This window comes from Pleurodeles waltl, chromosome 8 (genome assembly GCF_031143425.1).
Source record: "Pleurodeles waltl isolate 20211129_DDA chromosome 8, aPleWal1.hap1.20221129, whole genome shotgun sequence".
Taxonomy (NCBI): domain Eukaryota; kingdom Metazoa; phylum Chordata; class Amphibia; order Caudata; family Salamandridae; genus Pleurodeles; species Pleurodeles waltl.
In genome coordinates, this window is record NC_090447.1 from 751813541 (window position 1) to 751834303 (window position 20763).

Genomic DNA, 20763 nt, shown 5'->3' on the forward strand with positions numbered 1-20763 from the left:
GCAAATCCATGGTCCCGTTTGAAAAAAGAAAAAACAACCTCCCAAAATTAACCCCCTGGGGTGGGCCAGGGTCCTGGGGCTCAGAGCAATTTATTATAATGGTGCCCCCATCTCTGAGCCTCTCATAGGCCTGTGGACCCATGCCCCGATCAGATTAATGTTTTTATGGGTTGGGGTGTATGGCCCCACTTCCTCAAGCATTTTAGAGGCCTGAGGTCTCCATCCTCGAGGGAAAGATTCAGGTTTTTAGGATGGGGGGGCATGCGTTCCCCCTACCCTAGCCTCTTAAAGGGTCTGTAGACCCTATCCTCTGGGGCTAAATTCAGAATTTTGGGGAGAGGGCGTTAGGTCCCCCTCTTGAAACTGTTCACCGGCCCCAGGAACCCCATCCACTGGGGCCCAATGAGAGGTGCAGTGTCCTGAGGAACCCTCCACTGGGACACTGTTGTGTTCCCCGCCCAGAATAGTACAGCCAAGGAAGACAATGATAAATCCCTGCCCGCACTCTTCCGAGCAGGGAACACAAATTTGCTCCAGCCTGGGCGGGAGCAAAAAACAGCCCGCTCCTGCCTGCACCCACTATTGGTGCTGGCTGGGAAGCTGCCTGGGGATGCGGGGAATTGGGTCTCTCCACATAGTCCCCAATGATTTGGCCTGCCGTGAGTGCTCTGGGTGAGTACTGGGGCACCCACTTAAAAAAATAATTGCCAGCTTCAGCCGGCACCTAGTATTGGTGCTTGCTGGGGAGCTGGCCTTGGTCGCTGAGTCCTTGGGGCTTCTTCCGTCACCCCTAACATTTGGGCATGCTGCAGATGCCGAGGGTAGGAACTGGGGCACCCCCTTAAAAAAAAAAAAAAGAACAATAAATAGGTGCCAGGGATTGCTAATTTATTATTCACTGCTCCATGCAAGAAGTGCCCCAAAATACCCTAGGGCATTTTTACAATTATATTGTTTTTCTTTGTGGTGCTATTAGGTGTGGCAGGTTGCTTTTGACACCCTGAAGAAGACCATGTGCACAGCACCCATGCTCGAGGCCCCTCATTTCTCCAGATAATTCATTGTCATACAGATGCCTCAGAGCATGGCATGTGGGCCATGCTCTCACACCTAAATGAAGGGGATCTGAATCAACTTGTAACCATCAGTAGGAGGTTACTTCCCAGGCAACAGAAATGCCATAGTGCCATAGATAGGGATGCCTTTGCAGTGGTCTGGGCACTAAAAAAGCTCAGACCATACCTGTTTGGTTCTCACTTCTGGGTTCAGACAGAAGACAGACCTTTTAGATGGCTAATGCAGATAAGGAGTGAGAATCCCAAACTGTTGAGGTGGGCCATCTCCCTGCAGGGGATGGACTTTACAGTTGAACACCATCCTGTAACAGACAATGCCAGTGCAGATGGTGTCTCCAGGTTTTTCCGCTTTAGTGAACAGAACTCCCAAGGGGGTGGGTAGGTCACCCCACTTTCAGTTTAGGGGGACACACATGCTAAAGCTGGCATTCTTGGCACCCTTTTCCCCCTAACGTCCCCTCTAACTTTTTGCCTTCAACTTTTCTGTTTTGCTGACTTCATTTTTTGCTGGCTTTAGGACTCTCCGCACTTTCCCACTGCTAAAGTGCTTGTGCTATCCCCTTAAAACATGTTAGAATTGGCTTATACCCAATTGACAAATTGAATCTACATGTAGGTTCCTGGTAAGGTGGCACTACCTGTGCCCAGGGGCCTGTAAATGAAATGCTACTAGTGAGCCTGCAGCACTGATTGTGCCACCCAATTAAGTAGCACTTTAAACATGTCTCGGTCTGCCATTGCAGCCTGTGTGTGCAGTTTTAAAATTGCCATTTCGTCCTGGAAAAATAACCTTTTGCCAGGCCCAAACCTTCCTTTTTAATGCATGTAAGTCACCCCTAGAGTAAGCCTTGTGTAGCCCAGAGGGCTGCGTGCAGTGCATTTAAAAAGTGAGACATGTAGATTTTAGTTTTACATGTCCAGGTAGTGAAAAACCCTTACATTTGTTTTTCTCTACGGCAAGGCATGCCCCTACTATGGGATTACATTGGAGCTTCCTTATTAGATTTAATATGTGTTCATTCAAAATGGGGACAGGTAACCAGTTCATCTTTGGTTTCTTTGGAATTGTAATGAGAAATCTCCACACATGGTGAAGTCATATTTTAAATTGCAGTTTTAAAAATGACACTTTTAGAAAGTTGGCATTTTCCTTTCTTAGTCATTTAGTGCCTACAGCCTGTCTCTGGGTCACATCTCTGGGTGTAGCTGACAGGTGGACTTTGCGTATTCCTCCTAGACAGCCACACACATTAGAGAGCTTAGGTGTGGCTTGATGGGCCTTCAGTGACAGGATGAGAGAGCGGAGTAGTGCACAGTCCTACTTACAGTTGAATAGGCTGTGTTCTGCCTCCACACAAAGGGTTACATACCCTCTTTAGTAAGTCTGCAGCCAGAATAGGGAAGGCAGGATGTCTGTAGACTTCAAGGGGAGACCTCCAGATGTTTCTCTCACTCCAAAAGAAGGCCAAGGTATAAATATTGGACTCCAGACACCACCTCTTCAGTACACTTCTGGACCTGTTGATACTCTGCCAGGAAGAAGGACTGCTCTGCTGCTGAAAGGACTGCCATTCTGCTGGACTACTGCTCTGTTTTGCTGATCTGCTACCCAGCTGCCTGGGTGAGAAGGACTGGATCCGCATGTAAGGACCCAAAGTGATTCCAAGGGTTGGCTGACTGGTCTCCTGACTAGAACCTCAGGGCTCGAAGGTTCCAACAACCTTGAACCCAGCGTCTAAACTCTGCCATCTGTGAGTCCTCCCCTACCAACTGATGCCATCCCAGACTTGGACCCTTGGAAGTGGGACTGAAGGTGCTCTGTCACCCCATCGGATCTACCAGAACTGATGCATCTTCTCTGCTCTGCGGGACAATCCTAAGCAGAATCAACATCTCCTCTGCTGTGTGGTGCAATCCCAAGCAGAGCCAATGCATTGCATCTGCTGCAAGAGCAGCCCAAGGACTCCATATTGACCTTGAAACCCGCTTCGGAACCATTGCTGTGCGAAACTTCACCAACAGAGGCCCTGGCATAGCAAATCTCTTGGCTGTGGCAGCCTCTACGATGACATAGGTTCGCTCACCGCAGTCCCATAGCCCTTCGGAACTGACGCATTGCCTCGACTGTGCGACGGTCTTTGACGTCTGACTTCTCATCGTAAGCCTTTGTCGTCGAGATCCTAAACAACACTGTAGGCACTCGCATCACAGCTCTGTAGCACCTCACAACCAATTCATCGTCTTGGCTTGCCAACACATCCTTGACGCAGGACCTCGAAACGCTCTGCAAAAAGGATTTAAGGTACTTTTGTTCAGTGGGCCTAACTGGGTCCCATTCACTGGCCAGTGCTCCATTGCACTTGGCCTGAACTTCTGACTTTGTCCCAGTTCAGCGTGATGAGATATCTACAGTTGGAGCTTTGTGCTTTTTGGCACTAAATGTACTGAAATTTTTAAACCTGCATATCTCTAGTTCTATCAATTACATTTTTGTCGTTTTGGCCTTGTTTTATTCATTAAAAACTGTTCTACTTGTCTAAATTAGAAAGGGATTTTTCTTATGTTGTGTTTTCACTTTATTACTTTACATATTGCCTTTAGGTTGAACCTGAGGGCTCTGTGCCAATTTACCAGAGGTCTGAGCACAAGTTAATTTGGAATTTGCTCAGTGGTTGCTGCAAAACTAGGAATAAATCATGATTGATCTGTTAGTGAAACATAATTTGTCACTAATATGACTAATTGATTGATGTTAAAAAAACGGGTGAAAGAAAATAACTTGTGTTCTCTTTGGTCTGCCAATCATGTGAATTCATGAATTATCCTGAACCCGTGCCCTAAATTCATGAAAGTTATGGATCATGACACACTGATTAAAGATCCATACTAAAGGAGGCCTGCAAAAAATCACAAGTATGTGCCTTCACCTGGCTACTGATGCAAAAATAACAGAAGATGGACGGAATGCAGAACAAATCAAACATTCACCCCCAGTCACAGATCTGGGTTTAATCCATCAGTTTTTTTTGCTTGCCATGCCATTCCAGCTCAGACCCAGCCATATGCAAATCAGTCTTGACCCTGTTCCCCCTGGGAACAGTCCAGCCCGAACTTCCAGGCCGGGTCCTCCCTGGACCAGAAACAAGCATCCTAGGACCGGTTTCAGGGTATCACCCTTCATCAGCCAGGCTAGCCTGAATATGTTGGCATAGCAAGCACGGGACCCACGTCTGGGCATATCCTTCCCACTTGGGGCAACAAATGTAAAAACATTCACCCCCAGTCACAGATCTGGGTTTAATCCATCAGTTTTTTTGCTTGCCATGCCATTCCAGTTCAGACCCAGCCATATGCAAATCAGTCATGACCCTGTTGCCCATGGGCTGGCTACTGGGTCTTGCTGTTGTTTTTTGACACTGACATTGAAATCCTGAGGTTGTGCGTTCGGCTATTCAGTGTAATTCAGGTTCAGTTTTGGGCACAAACAGGAGTTTCCACAAATACCAATATTGTGAGCAGGTTTTTAAAGAGGCCCCTAGTGCTTAATCTAGCCGAGTTATCAGTCATAATTATATGCCATGGGGCACCTAATATTCCTAATAAAGAAATATGTATTTAATTTGGCTATTGATTCCCATAAGTTACTCGTTCTTTTCCTTAACCGTGCACGAATCCTCATTCTTTGGCCTGTGTATCACTAGTGAAATCTGAAACTAACAGTCTTAAAATTAACATTAATTGTTTTTGATCAATGTTTAAGATCAAGGATTAACATTGTTAGTTTTGGAAGGAAAAGCTTGACAGGGAAGCATTTCATTAGCCTTCCCCTTGTATTCTCCTGTGGCTCAGAGCACACTGGTGTTGCTTGATGTCCCGTGCACCTCTGAGACAGTTAAAATCCCTTAACAGCATGTTTCCAGTGCACATAAAGCCATCGTTGGCTGGTTCTTTGTTAGAACGACAGATTAAAGGGAACAATTGCACTTAATCGTCCTGTTGAAACATGGCCATGTGTCAGATTATACTGGGCATGAGCAGGTCTGTTGACACTAAATGTCACTTATAGATGTTAATAATTCTCAGTAAACTCTCTGAAGTAAAATATTTCGTAATGGGTTTCACAGATCCGGAAAAGGCTGATTCATTAGCAGGACAGAAAACTAATCTTGTCTTGGCAGCTCCGGCGGCCATTGTCATTCCTTCGATGTTAGAGGTTGGGAACAAAAGAAAGAAGACAGCATGATTTACAGTGGTGGCTGATGCAGGAGTACCTTAAAGGCACTTTCTCTTGCGGTATTTCCAATACCTTGGGAACACTAAACCCATGGCTTGGCATTACCTTAGAACTTTCCTTGTTACCCTGCGGAATGGGGAGTAATCGGTGGAATCAGTGTTTTTGTGCTGATTCATAGTTGTATTTACTCTGTCCCAGGCCCTTTTCTATGTTTCTTGGTGAAACGTACAAGACGTGAGACCACAGGATGCAGTGTTCCCACAGAACTTGTAATTCTGCTTTGGCAGGAACTACTGTTTCTGTCCTTATCGTTATTTTCAAATGCCCTCATAATATGGCGGTAAATGTTACTAACAACCATCCTCAGGAAGACTTAAAGCAAGGTCCAGCTTCCCAAGACTCTGTTCAGCCACAGATGCAGACAGCTGTAGAGTTCACTGTATCAGTTACAGAAAACACACTCGTGCAGACACATGACATGGTCACAAGTAGGATGCCCCCTGTGCAGCAGCTTCTTATGGTCAGAACAGATAATGGACCAATTTTTCTGTAGGAAAAAGATCTCCTGAGAGAGTTAAAAAATGTGTCTTTAGCTGGTAACTGCAAAGTGCTCTGTCAACAGAGGAGATGCAACTCTGGGACGTACTTATTTTTATTACTAATAGCAGTAGTAGCAGTTGTAGTAGTGGGTAGAATAGTGGTAGTAGTATGATTCAGTCGAATGGTTCAGTTACTTAATGTTCACTATTCAGTGATAGTGCTACTGAAGGTGAATTTTGCTCACCGCTACAGCTCAAACCCTGAAACTTTTACAGCAAACTTGAAGACCATGGAAAAATGATTTTGTTGGTTTGGTGTAAATCCAATCAGTTGTTTGTGGTATATTATTGTGTAAATAAGTTGCAGAGCTGACTTTTTTCAGCCATCCTGAAACTCTCAAGTCGGCTATGACTTAAGAGACTCGTGCTGTGGAAACAAAAATTGTACATCCATGGGAGCCATTCTCAGATATGGGTGACCTAAGAGGAGCGCTTAGGGATATCCAGAGGCTTGGAAAACTCAATTTGCACACTGGAAAAAACATGATTGGCACATGACTCTTGAGTCAAAAAAGACTTGTGAGTCACTAGAACTATGATTTTTGGTGCTGGAATTAACCTAATGCAGTGGTTGACTCTCAAATCATTTCTGATTTGAGAGTTTCATGCTGATAAAAAAAAAAAAAAACAAAGACAAACACTTTGACATGTGTCTAACCACAATCAAAGAAGACCAAGCCCTTGTGCCCAACCCTTCCTGCACACTCTTGAAAGCTGTGCACTGTGGAAGAAGCCTAAAAGCAGTGGGAAGAAATCGGGGCCTGGTCACAATAATGGCCATGCACTCAACACCTGCAAAGCATCCCTGAAGGCCGTATGTAGCGGGGTTAATTGAATGGCAAAGGGTAGGACACAGGCTGGCTATAGGCACCCAGCTTCCTTCCTGCATGGCTGAACTCAGTGACCTGCTGGAGTTGGATGCTCATAGCAGGTTGTATATAGCACATGGTTCCAGGTCCTGCAGCCAACCCCTGCTTCATGTGGCCAAAGATCAAGCACAACGGGAGCTGAAAATGAAGTATTTAATTTAAAAAAATGAAATTCACTGAAAAACAGATAAAAATGGAGTAATGGTTCTGGCTCAAATGCGACAAACCACTGAAACTATTCAGTTGTGGTTGCCAGTGCACACAACGCACTCCATAACTTGCTCTGAACGCCATGCTCAAATACCACACACATGCAGAGCAATAGTACTCCCAGTGCGATACAGTGGCCGTGATATATGGAACTCTAAATGTAGCCTGCAATGTAGCGACATGCAACCAGTTCGATGATCATCAAACTGTTCAAACATTTACAATATTTTTTTCAATAACGTAAGTGTCTTTAATGAATGAACCATCAAGAATGATATATGAATCCCTTGATTTTTTTAACTCCATTGATTTTATTAACTGTTTTTTTTAAACTGATTATCAACACAAGCGTATCAGGATTGGTGTATATTTTCCTGTGAGTACTTTCATACACAGCAATCCACTTTAATGAATAGTCTTTTAGGAGGTGTGTATCTTAAGCTAAGACTCGCTTCCTGGACTGCAGACGAGTTAGCCACTCTGGCCTTTTGTGATTAATTTCTGCCTGGGTAATATTAGTTATCTTTATTAAGAGTCTATCCTCTTCATAACATGTAGATTGCTTTTCTGACAGGAAACTTGATTTTTCCTGGTTATGATTATTCCTTCCTCCCACGAGCCCACATTTGTTTATAAAACAGTCTACCGAATTCGCTTGTGTGAGTTTCCAAGAAATTATCACTTAATGATGTCACATCATCCCAATGAAGTGTGGCTTCTGTGAGCAAGAAATATAACTGCGTTAGACACAAAAAGCAGAGCTGACTCACTCCCATTTTCTAGACTGATGACCTCTGGTAATTAGCGTCCAGGGAAGCTCTTTTTTGTAACAAAGAGCAAATTGAAGCAGGGCCTGATTATTTCCTCCAAAGGTGGACGACCTGCCTATCCTGTAAGAGCATGAACTTTGGAACCGGATGTAAGAGATTTTGATTCTGACAGGACATCTCCCTCGCCCCCCCCCCTACCAGTGAAGGACACAGGGGTTCACCTTGACACTTCTAATTGAGACCTCAGCCAGAATGTCTGGCAGTAAGAACAGTGGCCCCTTATAACTGGAAATGGGACTACTTTATATCTAGGGGCTTCGTCTAATCAAGACTTCTTCGTACTCTGAGATTTCTGCTTCATCTACGCAGTAGTATAGCCTATATGTCATGGGCCTTATTGCGAGAAACGAAACAGGCCCCCATGGCTGCTGACTGAATGATAAAATATATCAATAAGCAGGGTTCAGTTGACCGCTTCAGTCTCTGGGACCTGGTGCCACTGCAGCTGCTGCACCAATGGAAGATACACCCGAGCCAACGTTTTCTGTAGGATACAAACCCTGGGTAGAGAAAATTAGTGAGTTATAATTTGCACTGGGTTCCAGATTTAGAGAATCCATGTTAATAGTTGGACTCCTGTTTTGTAGTTGGGCTTTTAAACGTACACCGTGCTCTTCTAAATTTCTTAGCGCACCTCAGGTGAAAACATATTTTCTGTTTTTTAAAGCTCCACCAGTTGAGTTTGCCCACTGCCCTGTATACTGTCCATTTGCAAGCCAGTTTGTAACATCAATTTCTGTGTTTGAAGGAGAATATTGTAAAACAGTGGTTCCCAACCTTTTGACTTCTGTGGACCACCACTTCATCATTACTGGTAACCAGGGACCCCCATTATATCATTATTGGAATCGTGGGCCTCCCACTGAGTCATTACTGGAAGCCAAGGGACCGGCCTAAACATTGTTGATGATTTGAGATGCAAAACAATGCACAGAAAATACAGAAACAAGCATTCATCAAACACATGTACAAATTATAACACACTTTAATTTTCAAACAAATATAAATAAAGAAATAAAAAATGCAATTTTAATAGGAAGGTTGGAGCTTTTCTAAATTCAGTTGAAGTCACACATCGTCCATATTTTATTATGTTGGACGCACGTGCACTGCTTCCACAAATGAATCTGAAGAGACTAATTTAATGTTTTGCCTCCAATTTCAAATTCCTAGATATTTACAGTGCAATTTAAAATGTTCAACTGTACATTTAGCCACTTTATTTATATACACTTTATTAATCTGTTAATACTATCTAATATTCTAAGCAGTTGCAGACCCCTGAAGAGACTTTGCGGACCCCCAGGGGTCCTCAGACCACAGATTAGGAACCAACTTATTTTTATATAACACAGATTCGATTACAGAAGAATTATTACTAAGTAGGAATACAGAAATCCCTCTTAACATTCTTTTTCTGCAATTTTTCAGAATTTGCCAATGCTTTTATAGTTTTTTTAAAACTACATCTACATTAGAATATGTCTTAAATGCGTGTTTGCTGTGATAAACTGTATTTTTGTTCTTGTTTAATAGCAACATTTGCTGATAATTTTAACTTGGATCGCTGCTTCTAGCCATCAACTAGCCTAGTGCTAAAGTATCCTGTACAGTCCAGCTCAGCACAGAAAACTATATTTAATTTAGTAATAAATGTGATTGAGGCATTTTTTGATGTTGGTATGGTACCACACTTTCTTTTCCAAGTTGAGATAGATAAGAGTGGTATGCATGCTCATCTGGAACAATAGGTGTTGTTCGTCAGTTGCCTGGCCCCCTGAGCATGTATTTATGTTGAAAAGTAATGGTCATGTTGATGAATACTTAGGAACTTTGCATGGTACCTTTTTTACTGGTAGACTCAATCGACTCTACTATGGTTCTTCCTATTTAGTACAGATTCTTATATTGTGTTACATGACCACCTAATGGTAACTTCTTAGCCCTCGATGCAGAGTAGGATGAAAAAAGCTGAATAAGGGAAGGATGCAAGACCGATTCCCTATCAAGTATTCTGTTAGTGTCATCTCCTGGGAAGCAGGCTGCTTTTACTATTCCAGTGTTTTCTCTTACTCTTTTTGCATGATGCCACGGTCTACAATGCGATGGACTTGGTTGGCCATGGTGGGGTGTCTGCTGCAGTCTGTTCTGCATGAAGATCGGTTGTATCATAGGTTCAGGGAGGAACATGCATAACCAAATTTTCAAGGTAACCAGTGATTAGATGACTAAGTTCCATTTAAATGTATTATTTGCAAATGTATTTTATATGGATAGCCTAATAATCTGGCATGGGTCTGCTGGCCATTTTAGACTTAAAGTTGGACAACTCTGATCTCAGGAGATGAGAAGGTCCTTGTTAATATAGCCTTCCTTAGTTGCCCAACCCCCCAGTGCTCTGATGTCACTGTCTGGATGAGGTTGCTCTGCATATTTCTGCATTTGGTTTGCAACTTGCCTTTCAATTATTATACTGAGAAATTGGACATTTGAAATTAGTCAATGTAGCTTGGACCCCAGGATAAGCTGTTGTGTTTACCATAAATAGTATGGCTATAAACTGATTTAAGTTTTCAGACACCATCCACTTGAGCATGTTTATGTGTTCTTTGATGTAAGTGGCGAGTTCATCAAAAACTCTTTCATGGAGAAGTGGAGCAGGACTTCAGTACCAGATCTGAGGCCTTGATCTTGTCTTCCAGTTTCCTCATCTCTATTTTCAATGGTGCAAACGTAGAAAATTGACACGTGGATATACAGGAGGGTGAAGGCATTGTTCAGGATTACCAAGTTTTCTCTAGTTTCATTATTCTGCATTTGAAGTTTCCTGGGCAAAGTTGTCGGAGAAAGATATTAAAAGTATCCCTCATTTTATTGAATGCCTTGTTAATGTGGCTGGTAGGATATGCTATTTGTTATTTTATCCTCTTTTCTACTCTGTGAAATCTTTTGCTACATTTATAGTTTAGATCTGATCTAATTTCCGATCTTTTAGGGGCATCAACATTAGCATTTCAGATTTTGTCCATTTCTTTTTATGGTGCCAGTTTCTGCATGGAAGTGTTTTGTATGTGCCTTAAGCCCATATTGTTGCCTTTTCTTCCTGAATGGGTGAATATGTCTGAATTCTCATCCCTATACTATGACTTTGGAGGATTTCCCAACTTGAGACTAATGAACTAATGTAGCAAATAAAAGTACAGAGGTCACAGTTTTCTAGCAAGCAATCATTACAATTTTAGCGGGACATTCAGAGCCCTGTACAGTCAGACATGGGGCTAAAGCAAAAAGGTTATTCCTTACCGTACTTATTTGTAAATGTGAGAATTTGGGTATACTAGATTATATGACTGGGATACCTTATTGTACACTCACAAATACCATCTTGGGTCCAGTCAGGTATGTTTACTTAACCATAATCTCAAAACTGGGTAGCTGTAGCTATGAGCAGTAAGGCTTAGCAAAGGAAAAATGTGCAAAGCATTTAACAGCACCAAACAACAGAATAAGAAAGTGACATGACATGAAAGAAACAAGCCTCCAATTTCTAAAAATAGATTGGATTTTGTTGACTTTTTAGATACCTTAAACATCAAAATCCACTGAAGGGTTCTGGAGATACAGATTTTCGAAGCAATAAATAATTTTTGCATCAACTGCAAACAAGTATTGGCCAACAAAACGTTTGGAAGCTTTTGGAAAGTTTGTAAAAGTTAGTTTGCAACCCTGGCCAGAGTTGGGCAACCAAGTCTGGCAGGACAGAGGTCTAGGGGACCAGAAAGGATAGTTTGGACAGTTACCTGGCCACCAGAGCGTTAGTAAGGCAAAATCCAAAATGTACAGGATGACCGCTATAGACACCAATGGACTGGTGCTGATGCTGAGGGATTCAGGCAAAAATATGCTCAAAGCATGCTCAGGTTGTGGTGCTGCCCACGGGGTGCCTTTGTGGTGAATTCTCTGTCCACTGGTGAAGTGGGGCAAACTTGGCCACAGAGGTCGGGGTCCTCAAAGTCCTTTAAGTTGCAGTAGCAGGCCAACCGATGCAGGGCTACTGCTCAGTCTGCACTTCATTTGGAGGAAAATCCATTGGTGGGAGCTAGTGTCACTTTAGTACAATGAATCCGGTCCTGGGTTGCACTCCTGGGATCAGCAGACATGGGTGCAGGTTTTGTCTATTTCGGATTTGTCCTCCTGAATGCCCTCCGACTGGTAGCTGCAAACATTCTGTGGTGGCTACCAACTTTGCAACTTGGTCAACATCCGCTCTTGTGTCCTTGGAGCTGGTTCCAGGAGATCAGCTGACTGATCCTTTGATTCACTACTGTTGTTGGATGTCGGGAATCAACTTTTCCCCAACCCAGTATTTGTAGCACAATCCAATCTTTGCTAGCCTAAAGTGAAGCAGGTGCAGTCCTGCCCAGTGTGCAGCCTCTCTTTGTGAGGGTCCAAGGGCAGCTAAGCACTTCCTTGGTCCTCTATCTGATTCCAGCGTGATCTGAGGGTCAGAGTGCCAGGGGTGCCATATTTATCTAAGGAAAGTGCCATGAGGGGACCACGCAATCACTAGCCAATGGGCTACTGAGACCCCTCCTACCTAGTGATGAAGTTCCTGTGATGTGTGACATCTGGCTATCCCAGAATGCCACCTTCTTGCCCCTTTCAAGGTGGCATGACCTTTCCTTGATCATCAGGAGCTTGGTAGCCCACTCTGCAGGTGTGGCTACCTGAGGGCTACACACCCACAGTAAAACCGGTTTGGGGGTAGGCTTCCACACTCTGGCTCTGTCTCCATTCTGTGTACATGAACAAAAGGCATCCTCCTCAAGGTTGTTGGGCTGGGCAGCCCACCAAAGGTGGCTTCCCCTTTGAAGCTCACCTCTGGGATAACACCCTGAGCGGCCATCCTGGCAGAGGAGGTAACACCTCGCTGCTGTGGCACTGCCTTTGTTCCTGAGCCAAGTTTGGTAGTCCTAGTCAATAGTAAGGCTGGTTGGAATGCCATCCGGTAACCTTGTGTTAGCCAATGAGGCTACCAACTTTACTCACAGCAAAATTACAATTTGAAAGTGTTGCTGTTAAGACATATTGGAAAACATGTCTAAATTAACAAAATACAGCTCCCTGCAGTAGGACTCCATAGGCCTTCCTTCGGGGAGACCTATGTATAATGTTAAGGGATAGGGTGACTTTGCCATTGGCTTGAATGGCAAAGATGAACTGGCAGTGAAAAGAATGTCTTTCCTGTCAGCAGTGGTAGGCTTAGAGTCATTTTGTACCTTGTCACACGAAGGGTGGCAAAACAGTGCTGCAGCCCTCAGTGGACACTTTGTCTTACATGTCCATATACTAGGGCCTTAAAAGTAAGTCAGGCCTTGCCAATTGGGTGTATCCAAACTGACATGTAATTTATATGGGGTTCAACGGCAGGCACTAAGGTCTGGTTAGCAGGCCTCAGTACACTCTCAGAGTCACAAAACCAGCACCTAGTAGTCCAAATGGAGGCTAAAAATTGGGGTAAACCTGCAAAAAGCCTGTTTCCTTACAATATATATATATATATTTTGGGTTTACACAAAACAAATGCAATTTCAAACTTAACGTACCAAACCTAGCTAGTCATCAATGCAGATCTTTAGCCACTACTCCTACAGTTTGTTCAGTACTGAACACAATGTTCTAATTTATTGGGCACACACCACAAACGTTGTTGTCCAGAGCCACAAGCAAACACACACACAGTTTCTTTGCAACGCAGACCCATTGTGCTTATAGCAATGCAGTTTTATGAATCACAACTCTAATGAGCATGAACAGAAAGCACTATCTATCTATCTATCTATCTATCTATCTATCTATCTATCTATCTATCTATCTATCTATCTATCTATGTATCTATCTATCTATCTATCTATCTATCCATCCTTCCCTTTGTCTGTCTAGGTACCTGCTTACGTGTGTGTGTGTATATATATAGATATATAGATAGATAGATAGATAGATAGATAGATAGATAGATAGATAGATAGATAGAAAGATAGATAGACAGATAGATAGACAGATAGATAGATAGATTAAACCCCCAACGTGCCTCCAAATACATTTCCTCAAAGTGTTTGAATTGCATTTCCGCCATAGATGTTATTGTTCCCACAAAACACTATCTAACATAACTCCTGAAGGCCATAAAATACCCTCTCTCATTTGAGTAGAAAACCTGTATTCGAGATGCAAGACCGCAAATGTCATAAAGGATTTCCTGCAATGGCGTCAAACCTATAAAACAATGCACTTTGAATTCTTGAGACGAAAAGAGCGGTTTTCAGAAGACTCATTTGTTTGAGAGGGATGAAAGACCCTGGGCCTGTCCATAACACAAAACACATTGGCTAATGCTTGGGCTCCGCACATCTGGATATGAAATTGATGGTGCCGATTGAGCGAAGGTAAACTCGGGTGCACTTGTCCATGTACCAAGCCTTTGTGCTCCTCAGATCCATCTGCTCACAATTATGTCCACCGCAGAGCTTGAGTTACTTCCAATCAAGTGAGTCCTGCGGACCGGTAATGCGCAGCAGCTGGGACATATCTGAACATGCAAATTGTTGGATCATTGCACATCATAATTAAAGGGGGAGGGGGCATATTCAGAAACTGGAATTGACAGAGTTCAAAGTGCTCATTACTTTCGATTAGGGTGCCTCTCTCTTGAAAGATAGCTAAACACCGTGCCCTGGGAAATTGGAGGCTGTGGGGCATATTTACCCGGCCACGTGAGGACCCCCATCTCCCACAGCTGTGGAGATATTGCCTGTAGATGCTATTAGTGTCACAATGTGCTACATGCTGCACGTTTTTCTGTTATTTTCACATTTTTGACGTGTAAATGTATTGTCTTTACTTGTGCGAAGTGGTATAGAAGCGTGATTGTTCTTTCAGAGATATTCTTAGCATCGATGTGAGGTAGTTTGTTGATTCTAAGAAGTATGTATCCGAGCAGGATAGCCCACGTATTAGAGTGGCTTTGGTGTCTTTAACCCAAAAAAGTTAATGAGGCCAGGTAGTGACCGTTTTGGGTTGTATCAGTATCGAGGTAAAAAATATTGTGCTACAAAATTTTGTAGCCCGAATATCGACTACCAAAATATCACTATGTTAAGTATATTAAGGTAAGTGTAGATGTAATAGTCTTAACTCTGTGTGTCATATCAATATAGATGTATATCAACAAAGTGCACGTGTGTGGTATAGTTTGGTATAGTAAGTTTAGTACATATATACTTACCTGTATATAGTTACTGTCTCAATATTTTGGTACTCAGCTACAATATATTTATAACTGTATTAAAAACTCAGGGTCAGATTTACAAGAAACTAACGCAGTGTGGTGCTGTGCCAAAATTAGCAGTGCTGCTATGCACCAGTTTTGATGTACAGGGATGCTGTGTATGTAAAAAAATTCGGCGCACCTCTGCGTTTCCTTCTTCACTGGCGCTAAATTAAGCAGCCTGCGTCAACGCAGGCATCCTTACACCATAGTGCATGGGTGTTTGCGTTGAGGGGTGTGATTGTTTATGTTCAAGAAGGTGTTCCTTTCTGCACATAAACAATCATTTATGGCATTTTGCTTCTTCCTTGTGTGATGCAGAATGCAGCACACATAGAAAAAACAAAAAAGGAGGAATAAAGGTTTTCCTCATTGTTGCATCATGCTAACTCCACCCCTGGGGTAGCGTTAGATTTTGGCGCTGCCTCAGATTTATGAATTCATAAATCTGCAGCAGCGTCAAAAGCAATGCGTGTGGTTGCAGTGGTACGCCCACAGCAACACCCATTGCACGCCCCTCTGACGCAGAAAACTGCATTGAAGGGGACCATATTTACAAGGAGGTGTAAAGCCACAAAAAGTGGCATTATACCTCCTTGTAAATATGGAGAAGTGGTTAACGCCATTGGAGCGTTGCAAAAAGTGACGCTTTGGTGGCACATGGGCCTTGTAAATCTGGCTCTCAGTATTCTAAAATGCCCCATTTTGTCCTTGATCAGAACATGAATCAGATTACTGTATTATATAGCAAATGCTGGATGCACAAACCGCTTTCTACACTTCTGAATTTGTGAAAAAATACTGGTCCATATATCCAAGTCTGATGATGATAAAGGAGTCCTGGTCCTAAATAATGACTAGCACAGCCTACTTCTGGCAATCACCTGCACAAGCAAAACACTGATTGTAGCAGACCGAACACACTATGTTATCACAGTTTGTGCTCTGTGATGATTAGAATTTGAATCAGTGCCCCTGCCCTTTACATTTGGTAGTCCTTAGCACCACCAAAAATGCTGCTGAGTGGGAAGCAGATGAAGAGTACGCCTGTTTTCACTCACTACTTCGAGGGCTGGTTTCTTCAAGCGTACATGTTATCTAATATGGTGTCCAGCAGCAGGCTATGTCAAGCACTTGGCAGTTAGCCTTGCCCTTATTGCAAGTTTGCACATTAGCCCCATTATTCCCATGTCGGGTGCTTTAGAGAAACTGCAACATTGACAAAATGTTTAGAGCTCTTTTACTTAATGAAGCCATTGTAATGAGCTTTGAAATCTGAACTGGTCCAGCTGGTCACAGTACTGAAGTTCTTCTTTTGTATTGTGTTTCAGGTGTTCCTTTGAAACCAAGGAAAGAGTTAAGCTTTACTGAACTGCAGAATGGGGGACTGGAGGTGAGATGGTCCTCCAAGTTCAACATCTCAGTAGAGCCCGTGATCTACGTCGTGCAGAAGAGATGGAATTACGGCATTCACCCCAGTGAAGACGACGCAACCAGCTGGCAAACCTTGACACAGGTTAGCCTCCCACATGCAGCCTATGCTTAATTGTTGTTAGAAATGTTGAAACTACCTCTTACATCTTTCTTGCACTGTTAGATATTTGGAAACGACATCTGACATCTTCCACGCACTTATGCCTTTTGAAACTACCTCTTACATCTCCCTTGCACTAGTGGATATTTTGGTACTGTCTGTTACATCTTCCTGTCGTGTGTTTGGAAACGACCTCTGACATCTTCCATGCAGTTATGCATTTTAAAACTACCGGATATATCTTCCTTACACTGGTAGGCGTTTTGGAGCTTCCTCCAGGGGTGGCTTCTCCTTAAGGGCGGAGGAGCGTCACCCCCCCGTCCTCCCCCCCCCACCCCGTGCCAGCAGTGGCAGCTGCAAATCCTTTAAAAGAAAATAATAATAAACTTTGTTTATTATCCTTTTCTTTTAAAGGGGCTCAGTACTCCCCCTCAGGGCGCATGTATGTTTGGCCGGCCGGCTCGGGCCGGCCAAACATACATGCTCAGTGTGCTCTCTGCAGCCCAGCAACACAGTTGCCGGGCTGCAGAGAGCCTGTACAGAATCCCAGTCTGCCTGGGAGCGCCGAGGCTGGGCACTCCCAGCCAATCCTGATGCTGCTTTGGACAGCGTCAGGATTGACCGCAGAGCAAGCTGGGAGCCTGTGCTTGCGTGCAGCCAGCCAGTGGGAAAGAGGAGCACAGCGTGGGATGGCATGTAAATGGTAAGTGGTGTTTTTTTTTAATGTAATTTATTTTAAAGTTTATTAAACCTCCACAGCCCTACCCCTCCCCCTCGCACCGCTCTGCCCCTTCCACAACCCGGGAGCCGCTCCTGACTGCCTCTTATATCTTCATTGTACTGGTAGAAATTTTGAAACAGCCTCTTGCATCTTCTTTACTCTGCTAGATTCTTCGAAACTACCTCTTAAATCTTCCTTGCTCTCTTTAAATCTACCCTTTATATGTTCCTTTTACTCTGATATTTTGAAACTACCTCTTATACTTTCCTTGCACTGTTAAACGTTTTAAAACCACTACATATTTTTTCTTGCACTGTTAGATATTTGGAAACTGTCGCTTATATTTTTCTTGCTCTCTTTTTGTTTGACAAGGAACTTTTGAAAGAATATTGGTGACAAATTGGATGAAGTGGCAACCTTGATAAGCATAACAAATCAGCTTTTATAATCTCAAACATTCAGAACTACTAGTATTGTAGGTGAAAATGAGCTTTTCCTGTTAATGTGAAAGGGGGGCTTTATGAAATCATTATGAACAGGCTTGAAAAGTAGACTTTTCCTGCTCTGTGAAAGTAGAACAAACCCGACTCCTTGCCACTTATCAAGACACCAAAACAAATAAAGTCTTAGTTACTGCAATTAGACCAATACGGTGCCGTCATTGTATATGCTGGATCATACCGTGGTTTATTTTCATTTCACTAAACCTAGACGTGAAGTTTCATAGAATGTTAGGCTCCTGTTATGACTGCAGTTCGAACTCAATATGGTGTTTGGTAGCTATGTGGAAAGAGCATAGGTGGGAATGTCACAGAAAGGCAGCTAAGGAATAGGCAGATTTACAGAACCTGCACATCTCCAGTGCTTCACTTCCATTGGTGGCCATGCTGATGGCACAGTTTTTGGAAGGCGACACATACAAATGATTTTGTTTACCTAAACCAGCAATAGTATAAAGAAGCATGGGACAGATTATAAAGCAGTTTTTCTGCTGCAAACTCCAAATTGGGGCATTTGTGAACGTAAAACGTCTTTTAGCACTGTACTTAACCCATTTTTGGAGTCTGTACATTTTTACTTACTCCTAAAATTGGTTTAGAAATGGATAAGGAATCACTTTTTTGATAGAGGCATGCTATAGGCTTCCCTTCCAAATAGCATTTCATTGGCATACCAATCAGTGGGGCCAAAATAGGAGACGTATACCATGTTGTCGTAGCTACCCATTTGCTTCCCGTTTGTCAATATTAAAAAAAAAATTGTTGAGAAGTACTAAGTGGTCCACAGGACTCTCAAACAAACACAAAAAGTAAAGTTTTCTTTCTAAACGCAACCCCTTTATGGCAAACTGGCTGCATTTTTTAAAAAAGTTTACTTTATTGAAATGTGATCACAGAACTGGTGGTCTGCTGACCCTAGCAGGGCAGGCCACTATTTCTGTGATGGCATACAGACATAGTGGTTTGCGATTTGGAACATTCCTCATTAATATCCATGACGTGGGCCGAATTATGACCCCCCTCCCACCCACCAATTCGGGTTTTTAAGAGCCTACTTATTAGTACATAGCTCAATGCTGGACACGGTTTTCCGACACTAGTTTGTGAGCAAATGTTTGTACATCTCGCCCCACGTCTTTGCACTCTGATTTTATTCTAATTGAGACCCTTTTATGGCTTCTTTGTCATTTTCAGTTGACGTCGCTCGTGGCTGAATACGATAGTGTTTGATGCTGACATCAGATGTGAGCTGTAGATCTCAAGTATAAATCCTGGCTATGCCATCTCAGGCCTCCATCTTCCCAGGCTTGTAAACTGAGTAGCCTAAAGTGGCTACCAGTAGTGCCTGCTATTAACAATACTTAGGAAAGACAGCTGGAATGCTTAGTGCTGCATACAAATGCTTGCTATTATATGCCAGTTAGCTTATGCCCTCTAGTTGTTCTCCTGGTTCATCATTTCCATCTTTCATGTTCCCCTCAGAACTTTGGGAAAACATTATGGTGGCATAGCTTCGTACAAATCATACAATTACACTCATGACATAACCCTCACTGCTTACTGTGCTTCGTGCAATGTCCTGTTAGCACCCATATGTTATTCAATAGGCTCCCTCTAAAAAAACGTTTGAGTGCATTATTTACTGGCTCGCAGCAGATAACTTTACAATAGTTTGATGACTAATAACGTACTTTCAAAATGCAATAGCTTTTGTATAGTGGCCACCTGTGATTGGTTTCAAAACCAGTTACAAACATGAAAACCATTAGGTTACAGTATTTTGAAAGCATCGGTGTACAATTACTTAATATAGGTTTGATACTTCATTTGTATCAAAATACGTGCAGGGGCACCGATGCTGCGAGTGCTACTAAGTGCTTGGGAGGTGGACTACGATGGCTACCTTGTCTTAATTCCACGTCATGCCTTCTTCCACTACCATGTCCTTCTGGTCTGTTTTCCTCACTGTTGCAACTTATTTTTTTATCCCTGATTGCTCCCTTTGTTGCTGTGGTTTATCTTTTTTTTTTTGCACTTGTTCTGCCATTGTCTCTCTTGATTTGGGCCAGAGCCTGATGATGACAAATAATCCTGATGCCCACCTTTTGCAGCCACCTTCAGAAATTAAAAATGGATTGGTTTTGCTGAAGTTAAGCTCCCATTTCCCGACGTTCTGAAGAAAGGAAATATTTTCAGATGAATGCACCATGTCTGGAATGTGAGTCTGAGAATAATATAAGGATATAGTGTGTTATTTGAGTGAGATGAACAAGGTGGGGACTCTCTAAATAGGTGTGACCAAGAATCATAAATAGTAATCTTTCAAACGTCATGCCCTATTTAATTAAGGGTGTGGCCTAAAACATGTGAAATAGAATCATGTGCTTGACACAGCAAGCCTCCTTACTAGCATTTGGGTCGCTCTCCCTGAGTTTTGTTATTGCATCAAGATATATCTCACAAAAACTAACACGGGCCTAAAACAAGCCATACGTGTCGATATTTGCTGTTGTTTGTTGGCAGTATCAGATAAATGAGTAACAACAATGAAGTAATTGTGAAAATTTCAAATTAAAAATGTTTGAATTCTGAAAATAAGAGACTGCAAATTAAACATTACTAAAGTTTGAGGAAAGGGGGAGTAGTATTTGGAATATCTTAATCACTCACGTTTTTTTCACTTTACACCGCTTTCCTCAGTAACCTCCTACTACCTGTTAGAAACTTGCACCCTTTTCCTCCCCATGATGATAATAGGAACAGTGCTGTTCCTAGAGCCATGCTTAGTTTCATTAGTTTCCACTCTTTAGTCGTGCAGCAGTAAATAATACACTGTTGAAGGATGACTGTCGGGGCAGGACAT

The 20763-nt window shown here is 42.8% G+C and overlaps 1 protein-coding gene across 1 annotated transcript in view; it reads left to right on the forward strand.

Moving 5' to 3' along the window:
* ANOS1 (anosmin 1) overlaps nt 1-20763 on the forward strand; it is a 425810-nt gene that overhangs the window by 262900 nt on the left and 142147 nt on the right. The window contains exon 5 of the mRNA XM_069205001.1: nt 16477-16661. Within this exon, the coding sequence (XP_069061102.1) occupies nt 16477-16661 (185 nt within the window). The remainder of the gene's footprint in view (nt 1-16476; nt 16662-20763) is intronic.